Source organism: Atractosteus spatula, chromosome 22 (assembly GCF_055471065.1).
Source record: "Atractosteus spatula isolate fAtrSpa1 chromosome 22, fAtrSpa1.hap1, whole genome shotgun sequence".
NCBI classification, from domain to species: Eukaryota; Metazoa; Chordata; class Actinopteri; order Semionotiformes; family Lepisosteidae; genus Atractosteus; species Atractosteus spatula.
The window spans coordinates 9,243,120-9,262,582 of NC_142727.1; the positions used below are offsets into that span (position 1 = coordinate 9,243,120).

Genomic DNA, 19,463 nt, shown 5'->3' on the forward strand with positions numbered 1-19,463 from the left:
ACTTCAGGGAGTAACTCCAGGTGTGTTAGAGAGGTAAAAACGGAAGAATGAAAAGCAACTGATGCAATATTCTGGCTCTGGCTGGAATTCTACTGATTCAGACTTCTTTGGAAAACCTTTTACTGCAAAGCCTAGAATGATCAAAGTAGTTAGGAAAGGAAAAGGCTTTCATGTTCATTGTTGGTCAGGATGTGATTTAATTCTAAATGTAAGCTTTTTTTTCAACCTTTCCCTGGTATTATAACTTGTGTTTGGGCTTAGGAGACTGGGCACTGTCTTCATAAAACCAGTGAGCACTGAGGAGGATTTTACAGCTCAGTGTACAATGTTACTCAAATAATATGTACTGCAAAGTAAAAAAAAACCTACTGCAAAAACTATAAATCAAAGACACATCTTGAAAACTCTTTTTGCAGTAGGTTTTTTTTACTGCAATCTGTTGATAACCTGTGTACCTTAAAACAGTCACTGCCATTAGAGTATGAAATCTATAGGATTGCTCTGTGTATGTACAGTATGTACTGTAGGTGTTTTATTTGTGGAATAATCAGTTGTGTTTCAGGAGGCTCTTTGCTGCTTGTGGTATCTTTTCACCTGTGGTCTGCATTTGTGAGTAATTAGAAGCAACAAAAACACAAAAGCCAAGGATTATGAAATATTTTTGTTCACATATATTTTTTGTAACATAACCATTTGAAGTACAATAAGAAATAAGGCTACAGTTTATAAAACTTTCCAGCAGATATCAATGATGGCCCAGCATCAGCCTTTTAACACAACTTGTTTGCAGACAGGTCATTTTTTATTTCTTTTCTGTATAAAAAAAAGTAAATCGCTACATTTTTTTTTCTGTAATACCTTTTTTTTCCTCCATTAAAGCACCAGCTGTCTGCTTATTTCGAAGTTTATAAAATATAAATTATTTGAAAAATACTCAAATGCTCGTGAAACTTACATAAAAATGATCTCATTAACAAAAAATACAGAGACACTATTAAAAAAATACAATAATAACAACAAAACGTGTTCCTTTCGGAATACTCCTTGGTATGCATATATCAGACAAAACATGGTCCATTGAGAATGATACATGCTATACAATGGTTCATCTATATTATACCACACTCCAAACCTTTGCAAGAAAATTCCACTTCCACTTAAACTGATTGCTTTAAAAGGCATGTTTTAAAGGAATCAAATCCAGAGGAGTTTACACAAAAGGCAGGGAAGAACATAATACTGTGCCTCACTGATGCAATCCTGAATCTGATATGTTGCCCTTCAAAATTTGACACGCCTGTCAGAAAAATTCCTAGGGCGCACAATTCCACAATACAATGTAAAAGTGGGGATTCCATGTGGTATACATGACTCATACGTGTAAAGAGCCTGGCAAGAAACATTCTTTGGAATAGCAGAACCTAAAGAAGAATTGCTGTATGTCTATCCCAACCCTTGCTTCTGCCAGCTTCCTGACAACTGAAGAGAAGGGGGTGCAGTGCTGGGATTTTGGTTGTTTTTGTTGTTCTTTTTTCTGCCCGCGACTCAAGAAAATGATACCGTGGTTAAAAAAGGCGACGCTGATGTCGCCGCAATCCGATTGTCGCATCAGGAAAGGATAGCTGCCCTCCTTCCAGTGAAAGAGAAGAGGTGACTGATTGCAAAACCGAACCCCATTCTTCATACAGAGGCCAGCTGATTCTGCACACGTGGAATGCTGCTCTTGTCAACTCCTCAACAAGTGAGGTTCAGCCTGTAAATAATAAACTGGAAGAAAAACCTGTCCTGTTGTATGTCAGACCCAAACAATAATATTTAATGCCAAAGACTTGTCTCCTTCAAAGACCCTATGCAGAACCTGTCATGTGTGCTTTATATATCATTTTATATACATTTTCATTTCAGATTTAAGAATAATATTTCAAACACATTCCTTAATCTCTAGAAACAGATTTCTATGTAACACTCGCACAAAGATGACAAGTTACCGTTTATTCACCATAACAGTTTCTATTCTTAGTAAATGAAATATTGTGATTTTCCTGTCAGGTCTGTCCTGCTTTTGAAGAAATACTGGTTTTTGTTTTCTGACATTCTGTTTGAAGCGCGAAACTGCACTTGAAACTGTCCTGTAATAGCATGAGTGCTTCCTTGGAGTTTTATCATAAAACCGCCAGCCAAGGTTTTTTTTAATTTTGCACCCACTAAACATTGAGAATGTCATTGAGTCCTTTTTGACATATTTAATTTAGTGTGCTGTATGTTATTTCATTGAAAAGGGTTTTCATAATTTTTAGGGTTCTGTGGAATAGTCCTCAGTTTGGAGTCTGAGCAAATGCTCCTTATTCTTTTCCAGATTTTCCTTGGCAGTTGTTACTCTTTAAATTGCATTATAACGGCTTTTAAAAGCTCTTTCCAGCATCAGAAACACTTCTGTTATTAGTTTTTCTTTCTACCACCCAGGTGTGTCCTTTCTCAAGAAGCCTCCAGTTTGTCTTTTTATAGTTATTTACATTCAAGCTCAGTCATTCCTAAGACTAACATCTGCACCACCAAAAAAAAAACAATCTTGTTCACTATTAGGCTCTGTATTTAAACATCAGCGCACAATAGATCACACCTCCGATTTTCAAGGTTAGCATCTGCAGTTCTAGCACAGATGCTAAAATGCAGTACATTCAACCTACATTCTGAAGCCCTCTCGTGTAACAGTTGCCTGACTGAATGGCTCCCAATTCAACAAAGTTCCACTAAGAAAAGAAGCCTTTATTCTTCCAGTAGCTTACTGGAATACCAGCAGTTGTTTTTCGGGGATACAATACCAAAAGTGAAAATAAAAAACAAGACTTTGTAGCACTTCAAATTTCTCGTGCCGATTTAATCCACTAAAGTGAATCGAGTGAAACTTTGAGACCAAGCAAGGTTCCCATAGCAATGCTTAGGGAACCCCAACAGAACGCTAGTGACCAAATGCATATCAAGACTGGCTCTCAGGTTTGAGTGTTGTGTAGGTGAGTTTTCTTTTTTTTTTTTGCTTGCCGAACTGGCAGTGAGGTTGCAAAGGCGACTGCATCAGTTAAAAAAGCAACTGTCACTTTCAGTTGTGCATATCAGTCACTCTTGGTATGAGGTGGAATATTTCATTGGAGTGTTTTTTTTTTCTTCAATTTAATACTGTCACCAAAGTGGAAAATGATGAAGCACTATGTCTCCAGTGTTGTCTACAAACCAATATTCTTAAAATGTCTAATCTAATGTCCAATTCTCCTCAGATTTAAGACGCATACCTAGCATTCACAAATTTGATGGGATCTTACCTTCATCAACATTAAAACTGGCAAACCCAATACTTAGCCACAAACGTACAACATGGAATTCGTTGACGACATGAGCTTAAGACGATAATACTGGCACAAACTTCTATTGAAAACAAAAAATTAAAAAAACATTTTTGGTCCCAACTGAGAACTGCCCATTTGTTCTCTGCACAGAAGGGCAGTAAGACAGCAATAACAAAGAAAATAAGATATATATTCTATATAGTTCCTTTTATTTGGCAAATTTTTGTAGCAGTAACTTCCCGTCCATGTTCAATCCATCCCAGCATCCTCTGCGCTCTTCCGGCTTGCCTCCGTGTCAGTTTCTTGTGCTACTAAAGCGAAAATGCTCAGCTTTCTGTTTTTTTAACTGCTAGCAATCTATTTGCCTTGAGCTGCACCGTACATATTTGTATATGAAAGTACAAACTTCAGGAGTTCAGTCTTTTGCTGCTAGAGAATATGAAGAGGTGCACAGGTTTCGGGGCTCTCTTTGTAAATTTCCTCTTTGAACAGCTCACGTGGCAAATGATAAACAGCTCCGCACTTACAAAAAAAAAATCCTGCATATCCCACTTCACCCACCAATACTCAGTTAATCCTTCAATTCACAGTCCTCCGGTTATCTCTCCTTCACTTCACTCGTCTGCATCAGGCTTTACATCCAACATGGCGTGCAGCTCCTCCGGAGTGTAACCTAGCAGGCTTTTCAAGTCACATACAAAGCGGTACACATATCGCTTCCCTGATGTCTTGTGGATGATGTTTTTGTCGTAGTAGTAGCGCAGCCCTCGACTCAGCTTCTCGTAGTTCATCTTGGGCTTGTTTTTCCGTTTCCCCCATCGCCTGGCGACCTGTGGGAATTTTCAGAAAGGCTGCTGTCAAGACACCGTCAGGGCTTGGCAGTGGATGTGACTCAGTGACCCCGAACGACAACAGGAAGGCCCAGTCAAACCGAAATGAAACGCAGCCTTCGCTGTACTTTGATTCACCGTCGGCGCTCTGCGGACAAGCTCTGGAAAGCATCAGTATTTTGTAAAGGCCATGCGGGGATTTAATTTTTCATCCTGAAAAGCTTTAGTCATGAGAGTATATAAACCGCTCTTACCGTTACTGGTGTGAATTCACATTGTGTCCAGCTTTGTAAACCCGACACAACTAGCTTTACAACGTACTTACTGCTCGATGACTGAAGGATAAAAGTCAAATGAAGTGGGGGTATTTGCGAAACTACAGCATTAGACTGTGGACGGGTGAAATGGGATAGTCGATGTATTGTTCTTACCTCGTCCGGGTCGGATAGTTTAAACTCCCAGCCATCACCAGTCCAGCTGATGAAAGACTGGCATGACTTGTCTGTCAGAAGCTCCAAGAGAAACTGCCACAGCTGAATGGGTCCACTTCCTATTCAAAGAACAGGGTGCAAGTTTTAGAAAAACAGTTGCACTAGGTGAAGAACCACGAACGTCAGCTCACCTGCTGTAGAATTCACTTCTCACCCATACAACTGATTTTAAAAGTTGACTGCAAGTAAACACGTGGCAGTAAAATAAAATAAAATCTTTAGAATACTTCGTTTAAATAAGAATATTAAGAAAGAAGACCTTGAGGTTTTCCCTCTCAATACACTCAGTCACAGTTACAGAAAATAAAAGCACAGAATGTTTAAGACATGGGCTACAGAAAGGTTCTAAAGTACTAAAAGTGCATTTCCCTTAGCTAACATTGCTGCATGTGCTAAGCTTAACCACCATTGGCGATCTGCAGTTTCTCTAGTTTAGAATCACCGATTCAAACATGTGAAAGAGATTTAGTTAAGAGCAGCTGAAAAAGATTGGGAGCCAGCACTCAGTCAGGATTCTCCACACCCAGTGTTCTGCAGCGCCTGTAACGCGCTCAGCAGTGCTGGACGGGCATGCACAACTTCATGTCCCTTGGCTGCAGAGCTTTTTGGACTCTCGCATTATCACTTCATTTCAAACCGAAAGAAATGCATACTAAAGCGTTTTTCTATCCTTTTTTTATAGCTGCTGCAGCAGCGCTAAATCACTGTTTACAAAGGCACGCTGAACTGTGGTGACCTCATGGCTGCAGCCCACACAGTCACAGCTAACGGTATACGATTGCCCAGCACTTTAACCAAACCTCCTTTAGCGCCGTTGCCAAAAGCTATCTGGTGCTTAGAACAGAGATCAGGCACTTCAAATAAAGACTAATTGAAGACAAAGCTTTTTTCGTAAACCACGTTCAAGTTAGCCTTTAAGCCCCCAGTATGCTCCTCACTGGCTGTGCACTACTTTTGAGTACTACAATTGATTTTGTGGTTTGATTACAGCCTTCCTAGTGTTCTCATCTGCCTGCAGTGAACTCAGAGCTAAATCTGCCGCTCCATGCCATCTCTGGTTATACACGACTGCCCAAAACACCCTCAAGACTGCCCACCCCACCCAACACAAAGGGGAATTGAATTCTTCAGTTCGCAATGACTTCCAATAAGATTGCAAGCAGGTCAACACTTCCCATATGTGCGCGTGAGGCATGTGTGCTCATGAGAAAACGACACCTATATGCTTCATTTTTTTTAAAGGTGATGGTAGCTAAAGCTCCGGACTTGGTTGTGTAGTTCTTCGTGCTTTCCTTGTGAAGACATTAAACACGTGACCGCTTTGTCGATTTGGGGGCTATCTGGTGTTCAAATAAATGGATTTGTGCATAATGTCTGGTTTTTTTTTCCAGCCTGACCTGCAGATCTGAATTTGGGGGAAACCTTTTAAAAAAAAGCACAGCTTGAGGCAGTTCACTGACTTTCGGTCTGCCTGCGCGCTGGCGTCAGCTCCACTCTGCTAATGGGCAGTGTCATTCGGAGTTCGTTAACCGTGTCTCAACAGACAGGTTGTGAAAGTGTGTCGTTTTGGGGCAGTTACCGGCGCCTTCAGAACAATGCAAAAACAAGAAAACCTCAAGGGCTCAGGCAGTTATGCATTTATCTCTCACCTTTCGAGCCGTCAGCTTATCAAGCGTTCTATCTCTAAAGATCTCTCAATGCCTAAGTTTGCGGTGCGCTGACAGGAAATGGATGCTCGTGTTTTCATAAACTGCTCTTCTGATTATGATATACTTTTTAATATCTCGTCTTAGCTGCTGCCTTGTTACAGAACAGATCATGGCGCTTTTTAGAGTTTAAGGATCTGATCTCAGATCAGGACCTAATAATAGTTTGCACAGATGGGCTTCAGCCAGAAGCCCTGTTAAATTCTCCCAGTGCTTACAGAGTTTTTTTCTCATTCGTCCATTTAGAACAGATTGAAAAATACTGAGCTGATGCCATAGAGGCTTTACAGATCGATGACTAATAGGGGAATAATGAGAACGAGAATTAGGTAAGTTTCTTGTAAAGTGCACTTGTCCCAACATAATGAACTGCATTAGAAATAAGGCTTTAACCCTGGACCGCTCAGTGTCAGTGTGTCAGGACATTTTAATTGTGACCAACTATGATTTTAGCTTCAGTGCGTAAAGGAACACTTTTAATCTTGTGAAACTAATTTGGGAGGACTTTTTTTATTCCTTTGTTTTCCCTATGTGTTAATATTATATATAAATGCTATATTATAAATATTATATATAATATAATCTATAATATTATATATAAATGCACACACATTGTTGATCACATGGTATGACACGGTAATGCAATTTAATGGTCTCTAATTGCGAATTACAGCTTTACCATTGATTTCTGGATTAGCCCTGTCCATGTTGGAGGGACACTTCAAATGCATGCATTGAAACAGGCTCTCAAATGTCATAATTACATTTGCTCCAGCTTTGATTGCATTACTGTTTCCTGGGCAACAGCACCAATCAGCAAAAGACACACGGACACAGTATTTGTTAGCTCATCAAAAAATCTTACACGCATCTTAACTTGCGTCATGATAAGGCACTATAAGTATACTATGTTCGATTTTATATTGCTTTTCAAGGTCAAGCACACCTTTGACAGCACTGTTTGTTATCGTTAGGTGTCCTCTGGTCCTTGTACATTTCTTTACTCATTTATTTTGTTGTATTTTACTTTTCTGGAAAGAAATGACCATGTAAGGGACAGAGTGGAGTATATTTCTGCGTTGGGGGAGTACAGGGTAGACAGCGGTATACCCCATTTTTATTGTATCTTGTACCTTAAGTTGGTTCTTTACCAGTTTTACCACAGAACACAAACTATTATCCCTTATACATAGTGTTCCACGTTTTCTGTGGTAATTTTCTGTCATGTAATGTCCCTTTAGACTTGCCTCTGGCCAATTCTCTTTCCCATTTAGAAAACACTAAAACCCTGATAATTACAAAACAAGGCAAACTGCTTTGCACTGAACTTCACAGAGTGTTTTGTACTGTCAGTCCCTGTCAATCTCGTCAGCAGACAGATGCATACAGCATTCTTTTCAACGGTGGAGATGTATGAAGTGTACAGTAATCTCAACTATGACAAATATATATAATATATATAACATTATAATTAATGGTATAATTATATTATATAACATAATAAATTATGGATAATAGTTATAAAGAACTATATTCAAGGCAATGTGTACGTTTCGCAAAAATTTGGACAGATTAAGACTTAATGTTAATTGGTCTTAATAAAAGGAGGTTTATATTACATTACAATGAAAAAAATGAGTAACTGGTTGTGAGGTGCTGCAGATCACAACTACCTCTAATCCACCCATAAATCACAGGAAGCATGTTAACCTCCCCCTTATCACCTCCCTGGATCCATATGACCGCGTTTTACATCCTGAGAAGTGCCCCCGGTGGTATAGGATGACATTATCCTGTGATAGTACTCTCTGGTGAATCTGTCTGGTGTCTGTGCAGTTTCCCTGTCAAAGACTTTCCCTGCTGGAAATCACGGGCTTTATTCAGTGGGAGACTGCCCATAAGTGTTTTTCCTGCTCAGAGACAGTTTCTCTCACCACATCGCATTATCGCCTGTCATCACAGCCTCTGAAACCAATACGCACTCCTCCAAATATTTCTGCTTTTCGCTACAAATTTTGTGTAAAGATCGGGTTAAAGGACTTTTTTCAGTGTGTCCAACATCAATGCCTCTTTCATGTTCGCTAGTCTTCCAATTGATTCTATGTTATGAGTTTCTGGTTAGGAATCCTCATGGAATTTTTTCAGTATGGATAAAAAGTTGCAGATTTAATTTACTACAGTTCTCAAGGTGCACAGCGCTGAAGAGTGTGTATTACCTTGTTGTGTACCTAATGTCTAAAAGTGATACTCATAGCTGTATGGGCAGGTTTTTACAAACTAAATGCTTTTTCATAGTAAAATCACATTTTCTTTTACTATACAGCAGTATTCCTTTGGAAAATGTATTAAATGGAATTAAAAAACTGCGCATTATAAAAAACAATGTTGATTTTACATTCTGTGGTTTTGTTGCGCTTTTTAATTTAGTACTCTCTTGGAATTATGCCATCTTAATCAGTAGGGGACAAATTTATATTGTCTGTTCCACGTTTTCACACGCCTTTGCCAAAAAGCGTCGGTATTCTTGTACTAAACAGTACTGCAGGTCTCAGCATTCAGAGAGGTAAAGACAATTTAAAAAAGACAGGAGAATAAATAAAAGGCTCTTCAAGTTGAAGGGTTGTTTAAAAAACATGAAAAACAAAGTGCTATGTAGGGTGACAGAGGTCCTTTGAGATAAATCGATAATTCCACTCGGTTTCTGAAAGTACAGGCAGGTATCGCTTTGCACTGTTCCCGGGTTGCCAAGACAACTAAAAAATAGGTCAAGATGTGGGGTAGATAAACCTGCAGATGATAACTCTTCAGGCTTGGGTTAAATGAGAAAAAAAAGGCCAAAAGTTAGTACAAGTTTCCTGTGATATGCCTTCCTTCACCTCAGTGGATTCATCTTTTCTTTTGAGAAAAGTACCGATAAGCAGATGCAAGATCCTTCTGAGCATGAAAGTACTTTTACAGTTGCACAAAGGAATGCCTACCGCATTCCAGCCAAAGCCAGCCACCAGTTACTGAATAGTGTCCCCTGTGCTGAAGACTGGTTCAGCCAAGAAGAGCCCGACCAAAGCCCAAGAGTTTTTATGCTGGTGCAATATGATGTTTTTCAGAAGCTGTAGTGCCCAGATTCTAGCATTCAAAGTTGAGAGTAGTGCCGTGAACTACAATGCCATGATTGACAGGGTATCTTCACTCTAGTCTTTTGCAGTTTACCTACAATGCCAGGTTTTGTCTAAGATGATTTTACCCCGGATAAATAAAGTTTAGATCATCAGGCTGTCGGAAATGAGGTCGGAACTGGATTGCTACCCGTTTGCTCTGTGCACCATCGACATCATGACCCCTGGTGACGCAGAGAGAGAAAAGGCAAGTTGTTATGTCATTAGCGTGGGGGAGAAGCCAAACACTGACATGTCAATTTTCGGTCTTGCGTATCTAGTCGAGGGACAGGCCCCTGGGCCCGGACAGGAGCAGGTGGTACAGTACCTGTGTAGCCAGCCAGCGCCGCAGCGGGGATGACCGGCTTGTCCTTGTTGAGGTCGGCCCTCTCCCGCACGTAGTCCTTGAACGTCCCCTTGGGCTTGTGGCCGTGCAGGGCGCTGGGGTAGTCCTCCGAGTCGAAGCTGTCGTAGGAGGGCACGCGCTGCAGGCTGTTGAAGGAGGACTGGCTGCTCCAGGACTGCGTGAGCCGGTCGCAGCTCTCGAAGCTCTCGATGCTCTCGAAGGAGTCCTGGCCACCCAGCTTTCCTGCGGGCAGGGAGAGTCCATCAGCTGAACTGAAGTCACCTGCTCGCAATTCAGTCTGGCTGACGGGGTCTTGGGTGGAAGACGGGCAGTGCGGGATGAAACCGAGCCGCGCAGCAGAGAAGGATCTGGAGAGGAATCTAGCTAGTGAGTGTGTCTCTCCCTGCCCCCTGTTCCCTGAAACAAGTACCCACTACCCAGCAGCCGCATCTCAAGCTGGTCTTGTTTGGATGTCGTAACGAACGCTCCAGGTTCTGGGTCAGCAGCGTGGTAAATGACGGGCCGGAGGTGACGTCCGGGCTCCCTGACAGTTGTGTTGACGGTTTCTTGCCACGTCATTACAGTGGGGTGCTAATCATGGAGCAGGGAAGTTTGTGATTACTGTTGCTTGTTACGGTGGAGCAATGTTATTTTAATTAACTTAAAGCCAAAACATGAGTATTTTTATTATTATACAAGTGAGGGTTGCATATGTCTTTTGACCCTACATACTATATACTGTAATACATCATGTGACGCTACAGGGGTGGTTATGTGCTAATTTGGTTATTTGCGATGGTTCTTGGTGCCAAACACTTTTGAATGCCAAGCCCCTGCTGTACTACAGAAATGAGGGAGGGAACACTCAGAAGTTGCTTTTCACCTCATCCACTTAAGTTACGGTGGTAACTTAGAATCTGCAGAAACTGAATGACTTCAGTGAGCATAGTGGGCAGTGCTCCTGAGATGCTTGGGGTGATAATGTATTTTTTTCAAGGGTTCAATGGATTTGATATAGCGAATCCCAGCCCAGAAGCAGTGTTGGATCCAGCATTGATTGGACCGCGTGTTTTAATTCTGTGCCTCTGTGATGACTTCAATGGAGACGATTCTTTGTGCAGGGTGTTGCAGCCCCACCCGATTCACACTTTACAGACTCTTACAGTGCCCCTTCGTCAAACTCCCACTTCATCTCACACATGGAAAGTTGGGCGTTTGTATTCTGAAAATCGAGTGCAAATTACTTTTAGACGCCATGTCCTTCATATGTGTGTGTACTTAGCTGAAAGCTTCTTTTTTCTTCAGAATGAAAGATATGCCAAAAGGCTGCTGAGTCAGAGATCTTCGATTACAAAATCGAAGCCACATGGAGGTTGTACATTGGTACCACAAATATTTTCCCACTGTTGAGGAAATGCGCTGAACTGCCAAAACTGGGATATGTAAGTCAAAGTCAGTCAGAGCGAAGTGTATCTTGTGGAATGGCCTAACTATGTGTTGTTTCAAAGAACTGGTCTCTTGGCTTATTTGTACATAAAATTCTTCCTCTCAGAAACACAGCAAGTAAAAAATCTGACATACAGGGAGCAAACCGAGTACAGGAGTTTATCGGAACCCGGTCTCCTTGGTTTTCTGTTTTCTGCTGCCTGTCTCATTCACCCTGAACTTCAAAGCCACACAGGAGGCAAAGGCAGAAAAAGGCGCTTATTCGGGTTATCTCCTTCTTGTTGTTTTACATAAAAGACAGAGGTGCTCGGGGCGCAGAGAGCTGTGTGGCTTCACTGCAAGGTTTACAGTGAAAAAAAACAACAATTCAGTCTAGTTCTCAGCTGTGCAGAGTCAAACGGTTAAGGCGTGTTTGTTTTGAACCACAACCAAACCATTGAGCTTCTTCTGGACTTGGTAAACTACAGATGTGGCATTGCAGCACAAAGAAAATGCAGGCAAGGTAACGGAGAGCATTCATTAGAAACCTACAGCACACGGAGCTCACCACAGCAATGACTTAAAATCATGATTAGCGGCGATAAAGCTATTGACTTTTTTTTTTCAGCTTATTCAAACGGGACTCTGAAGCTGGAAAGCAGTGCAATACCTATTTCTGTCCAGGGCTGGGCTATGATGTTTACACGTGTGCTTTATGTATACACACTACACAGCTAAGCTTCAGGCAGTTGTTCTCTTGTATGGTCGGAACATATTGCTGCTCTCATAAGAATAAGTGTATCAAATTCATGAAGAATAATCTTTAAATATTTGTAGAATGTGAGGGACACATGGCATAATCTATAGCTTAATTGAATAAGGAAAGTGAATGTAAGATAGTGTACTCTCTAACTCTTTTAATGACTTTGCAATAAAAAATCTTCTATATATATATCAAATGTCTGGAAAGGGCAGATAGGCATTCAGACAGACGGAGATCTCCTGAAATGTGTATTCTTCCTCTAACAGTTCTCAGGTGTAATCGGCAGTTTGCCCCTCGTCCGTGATCTTGTATGCTTCATGGAGCTCAGCTGCTCCCTAATATGGCACAGCTGGATAAGAGCCATGTTTTAGATGAGCTTAATGGACGTGCCCTGAATCGGTCAGAAGGTGCAGAAGGTGAATCTCCTGCTGCCCCTGCCTGTGGGGGTGCCTGGGTCGGGGGGGGGGGGGCTCTTACCTCGGCTGATGCGCCCCACGCACATGTTGTCGGGGGAGATGACCTCCTGCTTGATGGAGAAGTAGTCCCCCTGTAGGGGGTTAAGAGGGGCGTCGCGGAGGATCACGGAGGGGTAGTCGCTCTCGTACTTCAGGGACAGCAGGTCCTCCGAGCTGATGGGGTGCAGCGTCTGGTACGACTCCGTAATGAAGCCTGGCTCGGAGTATTCCGATGGAGGAACGCATTGGGCATGCTCGATGCCATAGCCTGGCAAAGAAAGAAAATCAACGAGGGATCATCAGTGCCCAAGAATGGGAATTGGCAAACAGCATCTTGCTTTGCAAAATGCCCGAATGGTGAGGAGTTACGAAGCTACGAAAAACGAGTCTTTCAGAACACCGTGAAAGAGCAACTCGGCAAGGAGCAAAAATAACCCTCAGAAGGAGCTGTATTGTACGGAGGAGGGAAAGGCACTTACTGACGAAGTAATCTGAGGTATAGCGGGATTCCTGGATGTTGGAGGTCAGTCCGTTGACAGGGAAATGCTTCACGTCTTCTTCATGAAAGATAGGTGTCACAGTTAGGAAAACATCTGTCACGTCAACTCTCTACCCAGACTAAAAGCTGCTCTGTGTAAGTACAAGACAGGGCAGTCACTCTACAGTGACTGAAAATCTCTAAAATATATAAATCTATATACAGAACACAGTCCTTAGGCAGTGTTCTGCAGGAAGAATATTATTTTTCAACAATACTGATGCTGGTGTGCAGCTCAGGGCTAGACCCGAGCAGTGCTGGTAAATGTGCACAGAGATCAAAGCTGTACCTTTCTGCAGCATCTCAAGATGTTCCCAGAGGATGTCTCCTACAAAGTCGGGGGCGAGGTCCAAAAAGCGCTCTTTCCCCAGAGCGCAGAGACTGGCGCCGTTCATGCAGAACTTGTGAAAGTCCACGTTTTTCAGGCTGAACTCGTTCACGGTCCACGTCAGCCACTCGATGACATGGGTCTCTGTCCACTGCCTGGGATCTGGACGGGGAAGCACAGCAAGAAAGGTCAAGGCTCTAACCAGAAAAAGGGGGTTACCTTGATAATTGCTCTGTGCAGGAACATCTGTCCTTGGTCCTTCCCACTATCGCAGCACTCTCAGCAGTATTTCAAACAGAGCAGCCCTCTCTTCTCAAGTACCTCAAGTAAATTACACTGAGCAAAGCAACTGACAGTGGCAATAAAATCTTTTTCACTTTTCACATGCCTTGCATTTATATTTTACTCTGCTGACTGAAAGTTACAGGTGTCTGTTCCAACACAATGTAAGATTATCGTGAGTTACTTGCAATGAGTAGAACAGCATTTCTAACAGTTGCGTAATGACTGCCAGTTGGTGGTGTGAGTGGGATATGATGGTTTTCTTAATTTGTGGTAATGCTACCCTTTATTATATATTCTTTTCAGGGTCTTTCGTCCTTCATCGGGTTATGAAAAAATTAGTCTTGTGAATGTCTGATCATTAACTATAATCCATGTACAAAGCATTTCTTACATTCGCATTTCTCACACGTCATGAAGATTATTGGTGGTAGAAACAACCGCTACCAATTTATTCGAACTTTTTTACCAATCTGTTATAAATACCGGAAAGTGAAACCTTTCTAATAAACTGAAGTGTTAAGCCTGAAGAGTTAGGTTCAACATCACTGACTGTTGTGCAATCCACTGTGATTATAGTTTTTCTTTTTCTGAAGAGCCTGACATTTAAAATAACTTTGATTCACCAGGGACACAAAGCTTTCCATTTTACAAAAAAATAAAATATATCATTGCCATTGAACTCAACCGTTTAGGATATTTGAAACAGCACCTCTTTTCATATCTAACCGTTTCAACTGGCATACAGATTCCATCAGATTCGTTGTGAATGATTTTGATATTCACAACATTTGAAGGCAGCATGTAAGCTGTCTAATTAAGTATGTGGTTATCGTGCAAAGACATTGTGCACTGAAATTCCCATGTGTACAGAACTTTACCCCCGCATAATACTTGTGGTATTTTAGCTGCGCAGTAGATAAGCATATATTCTGTAGACGCTCAAAACAGACATTACTACACTCTTTGCCTGTCTTTTTCCAGACTGATATCAACTCCCCACAAATGAAATATTTCCTACACTGTCAGGACTGGTATAGAACTTCTGATGACCTTCCTCAATTAGTGAATCACTGTCTGCCATCCTCCTGCGCAAGATTGCCTTTCACTTTCAGACATTCCTACTTCTTAAAACGAGGAAATAACACGTTTCTAGTTTGAGACATTCATAAACTCCCTTTTAGAACAACACAATTCCTGTTGGGGCCAAGCCTTTGCCATTTCCACAGAAGTCTCTCCTTACCCTTTTACTTTATTCTGATGTAGATACAGTTTGGGGGAATTGTAAGTCTTGGAGACATGGAACACATTCTGAGCCCAACAGAAAAATGGGGATCTTCCAGACTCTCTTTTCAGATCTACCTGAGGTCCATGGTTTCTCCACTATCCTATGCCCCACTGTTAACCCAGCAGCCTGTGTCTGCTCAAGGCTACAGTCATTCTCCTGTGTGGGAGGAACTCATTAAATGCAGATAAACCTTTCAAGCTTGAAGCACAACCTATGCTGGGCAAGGAACCAGATGGTTTTAACTCCGCATTGATCCGTTCCGATGGTAGACGTGCGCTTTCAAACGCAAGGTCGGTGCTCGGATATTTTCAGGACACCACCAGCGGCAGCGCCGACTCGAGATTTCTGCGCGTCTCTCTCTCGGCTCTGAACGGGAGAGGGGCAGGTTACCTTTCGGTATTCCGAGCCTCTGCTGCTCCTTCGTGAACCCGCTGAAGGTGGCTTTCAAGGCTTGTGACATCATCTCTTTACTTCCGGGGGTGAGCAAGGGAACATCACTGCACTCCAGATCTGTCAGGAAAGACCGAGACAGAGCCCTTGAGTGGCATAGTAATAATAATTGCTTACACTTATATAGCGCTCTTCTGGACGCCCCACCCAAAGTGCTTTACAGGTAATGGGGATTCACCACCACCACCAGTGTGCAGCCCCACCTGGATGAATGGCCCAGGCACATGTCCAAACACACTCCTATTCCTTCCAGTTTTGGCAACTGCCTGCACAGCGTTTTTATACATCAAAGTATTCATCACCTCAAAAGTCAATAAATCCAAACTCCACTGCTTGTTTTATTTTTAACATGTTTGCCTTTGACTTTCAAAGATTCTCGTGAGCATCGGTCCAAACTGTATTGTAATATTCACTTTTATGATTTATATTACCAAGTTGTTCTGGTTTGAATTCGTTCCCTAAAAGCTTAACTTTCAACACAAACATTGGCAACACCGATGAATACCGCAAAACTTAAGCACTTGTTGAATTCTACGTTAAGCAGACAGCCTTCGGTTCACATGTTGGTCATGTGTCCATGTCACCGTAAAATCCAGTGCAAATTCCAAAACCTTCTAATTAAAAAGGTTCTCTTTATTTAAATCCCCACACCCACCCCGGAGTGGTGTCTCATGTCATTTTCACCTTTAAATTTGCATGCTAATTGCCTTTAGAGCAAAAGGTTTGGATTGCCACCTAGTAAATGAAAGGCATTTGAATATTAAAAAGTAGGAGGTAATCTTTATACTGCGCGGCATAAAGTAATATTACGCAAGAGCTTGAAATGCTGTTATACAATGCAAGAACAGTTCATAAGCTAAAAGTACAGCGTGCAGTGCGGCAATGCTGTCTGCAGAGTACACTGTATGTTAATTAGATTTCCCTGTTGGATCACAGAGAGTCCGTCTGCAGGGCAGCCCTGCTTGTTTATTTGAGTTCGGCCTCACATGTAGCTATTGGGTACCGACTAGTCCGCTTCACTTTGTAATCGGCATCAAATCTTGCTGATCTCTCACCCCGGACACCCGACCCCAAAGCCACATTGTCCTGGATGTGGCCTATAAACACATCATGTGTGTGGGAGAGGACCCCCCATAGCCCAACGCACAATAGGAGGGCCCACATGCTAATTAATGAAGTGCATCACCCCCCCCCCACCCCCTCATTTTGTTGCCATCACCACACACCCCATATCCACACAGAGACAGAGGAGATACTGTAGCTGAACACAACAGGGGTCAGCAGAGCCAGAGCCAGAGGTCAAAGAGCAATCTGGTGATGTCACACCAGGCGCTGTCTTTTCTGACACATGGGCTACTGTTCTCCACTCAGGGCCATTGGGTACAGAGCCTGAGACAGAGCCCTCTTTGATGCCTTAAACAGCCCCTGATGACTTACACAGATTTAATTAGCTTCACCAGCCCCCAGGGGGGAGACACGCAGCACGGGGTGCCTGAAAGCTCTGGCCCAGCCAAGGCAAGGAGATCTGATTCCACAAAGAGGACAAAGTGTCGTGAAACCTTTCGAGACTTGCGCGGTTCTTCGGTGTGCCCGACCGATTAAACCGAGCGCCGATGAACACTGACCCAAGCCCAGGGAAGCCGTGTAGAACACGTCACAGTGCCATTTTGAGCTACACCCAAAACAACTAAAACAAAGTTAAAGGATTGTGAAGTCTCAGGTTCAGGCAAGTGATAATGTCTGATAATCCAAGCAATCACAGTCTCATTAGTAGCACACAAGAGGGCTATTAAGAGCTTTTGAAAACACGAAGACTCCAGCGAACAACAGCCAAGAAAATATTAGCAGATTAGCAGGAAAAAAAACAGGATGAGAACTGTAGGATTGGAGACTGGAACTATTGTTATCAAGTATCAGATGAGCAAATTTTGCAGACCACAATAAGCCTAGACACCCCAGTTCCCTGTATGATCTGGGGGGGAAAAAAGCATTTTTCACCCCAGTGTGAGCTGTAATTCAAGGATATTTTTATTGCTTCATAAAAGCAAAACGGTCCCATATGAAGCGCACAACATCTGCCTGCAAGTAATCTCCCTTCCCTTAATATCACCCCTATTGTCATCAAACTCTCCAATGATGGGTATTAAATTTGCTGACTCAAATGTTTGAAGATGACAAGCTACATTATGCAGAGCACTGAAATGGATGTTCAGCAGAATGATCTGTTGCCTAACTTGATTAGTCAAAGATTTTGTTTACTTTCCATTTAAGGGTCATACCCTACACAGTGCTCACTTGATAAGTTTCATGTGGAGCATTTCTGTCATCTGAGAAGTAGTTTTCATGTCGGCACTACATGAAGGCACGTTTCGGATACTCTGATTAAACTGTACACTCTTGTTCCTTTTTGTGAGATTTGAACACGTTTGCTCAACAGGGGAAAGCTTGAAATAAACCTGCGCTAATGAGTGTTTAAATTGTTCTCGGGGGTAAAGAGAGCTTGTTTGCATGTTTCCATTACAAATGACTTTATGCGTTACATGAAATGATATAGTTTGTGTATCTTCTGTCTCACCCAGCCATTTTTTGCTGTCACGTACAGTAGATGAGCCCGTGGACACAGCAAATTTGTCTTCCCTTAGACAACCGGCTTTTATAGAAACAATGGCAAGAGTGTGTGACCTGTGTCCTGAATTTTTTTCTCCCTGTATCGGAGTCTGTATTTGGGAACAGGGGGTTGAGGATGGCTTCTGTCAGGAACTGAAGTTGGCAGCACCTCAGGACAGTGTATTTGAAGTGGATGAGGTAGAGAGTTCATCTGCACTTTCGAACCCGTTTCGAACCCTAAAAGACCTTCTCCTCATAGCCTTACGCTCTCCCACGCAAACTAGAAACCGTTTAACATGGAGGACTTCTCGAAAAGCACCTCTTTCTTCTGGTATTGCGGGTAGCAAGATTGACGCTGGTGGCAGGTGTGTAGACAGTCCCTGTTTTCTGAAAAAATAATCTAAAAATGCTCTTTTATGTGATAGTCTCTGTAGCTCTTTGCTGCTTTTTTTATTCAGGAGAGCTATTTTTTTTAACAGAATGTCTCTTCAGCCTCTAGGGCAGGGGTAGATCATTCATTTTTTTTAACCTCATTCATCTTGGATAGCAAGCGTTTCACCCAGTGCTGCCTACAGTCAGTGGTTGTGGTCTCTAAATGACAGCGGTACAAAGTATGCAGTGCTAAGCTCCCCAGTATATAAAGGTCACTGAGGCCTAGCTCAATTGTTTTATACATTTGTGAAAAAAAAAAACTGTTTTTCACATCAACAGCCCAAATGTCAGTGACTTTGTAGCTCTGCATTAAAGTTACGACCAGACATGAATGTTACAACTGCTTCATAAAGTACAAATGATCTACTTTCCACTAAAACGTGAACTGCAACCAAATACAGGGGAGCTGAGACACTTTAATTCGGAGAAAATAGAAGCAACAGTCGCTTTCTGAAGCAACATTTTTCAGAGCATATTTGAAAATGTGATGGAAAGAATCTGCACCAGAAAGAGGGGGGGGGGTTCTTTTAACTGTTTTGCATTCACTCTTGAAAGGGTTACTCTTTTGGATAGAATTTCACAACTCACTCACCAGTAATTTAAAGTCCAGCCCTTAAGCTGTACAGTCTCGAGTGCTGTATCGGGTAGTGTGATTCCAGCCACCAGTCCTAACTGAAAGGACTCATCCATCTTTGTGAGTGACACAGAAGAGATAGTGACTACTTCTGTCACAGCAGTGTACTTTCCAAGATTCTGATTGTCCCTGAAAACGGATATTGGCATATGGGGATATTAGAGCTTATTGGGATATTTGCCCATGCGCTTTAGATGGTTTTCCAATGTAGAGCAGTGATCAGATTATCTTAGAAGCTTAACTTCCTTTTCCTTAATTTGTTTAGTAGCATCTTTTTGCTCACAGGTCAAGGGAACAATAAAAGAACCTGTACTAACAGGGTCAAAGAGGCATGCACTACTCACAAAATACATATTCAATCATTGTAAGTAAAAAAATGGAAAAGAAAACCAGAA

General features: G+C 42.1%; 1 protein-coding gene across 2 annotated transcripts in view; it reads right to left on the reverse strand.

Annotated features, from left to right (window-relative positions):
* Positions 1-648: 648 nt before the first annotated feature.
* ets1 (ETS proto-oncogene 1, transcription factor) overlaps positions 649-19,463 on the reverse strand; it is a 32,013-nt gene continuing 13,198 nt past the window's right edge. The window contains exons 2-8 of one of the 2 annotated variants that reach the window (XM_088939519.1): positions 15,336-15,455; positions 13,337-13,537; positions 12,989-13,063; positions 12,532-12,777; positions 9,849-10,109; positions 4,603-4,721; positions 649-4,171 (exon numbers count right to left, since the gene is read on the reverse strand). In XM_088939519.1, the coding sequence (XP_088795645.1) occupies positions 3,956-4,171; positions 4,603-4,721; positions 9,849-10,109; positions 12,532-12,777; positions 12,989-13,063; positions 13,337-13,537; positions 15,336-15,455 (1,238 nt within the window). In that variant the 3' untranslated portion in view covers positions 649-3,955. Of the gene's footprint in view, positions 4,172-4,602; positions 4,722-9,848; positions 10,110-12,531; positions 12,778-12,988; positions 13,067-13,336; positions 13,538-15,335; positions 15,456-19,463 lie in introns of both variants that reach the window. The other variant, XM_088939518.1, reaches the window with a different exon arrangement.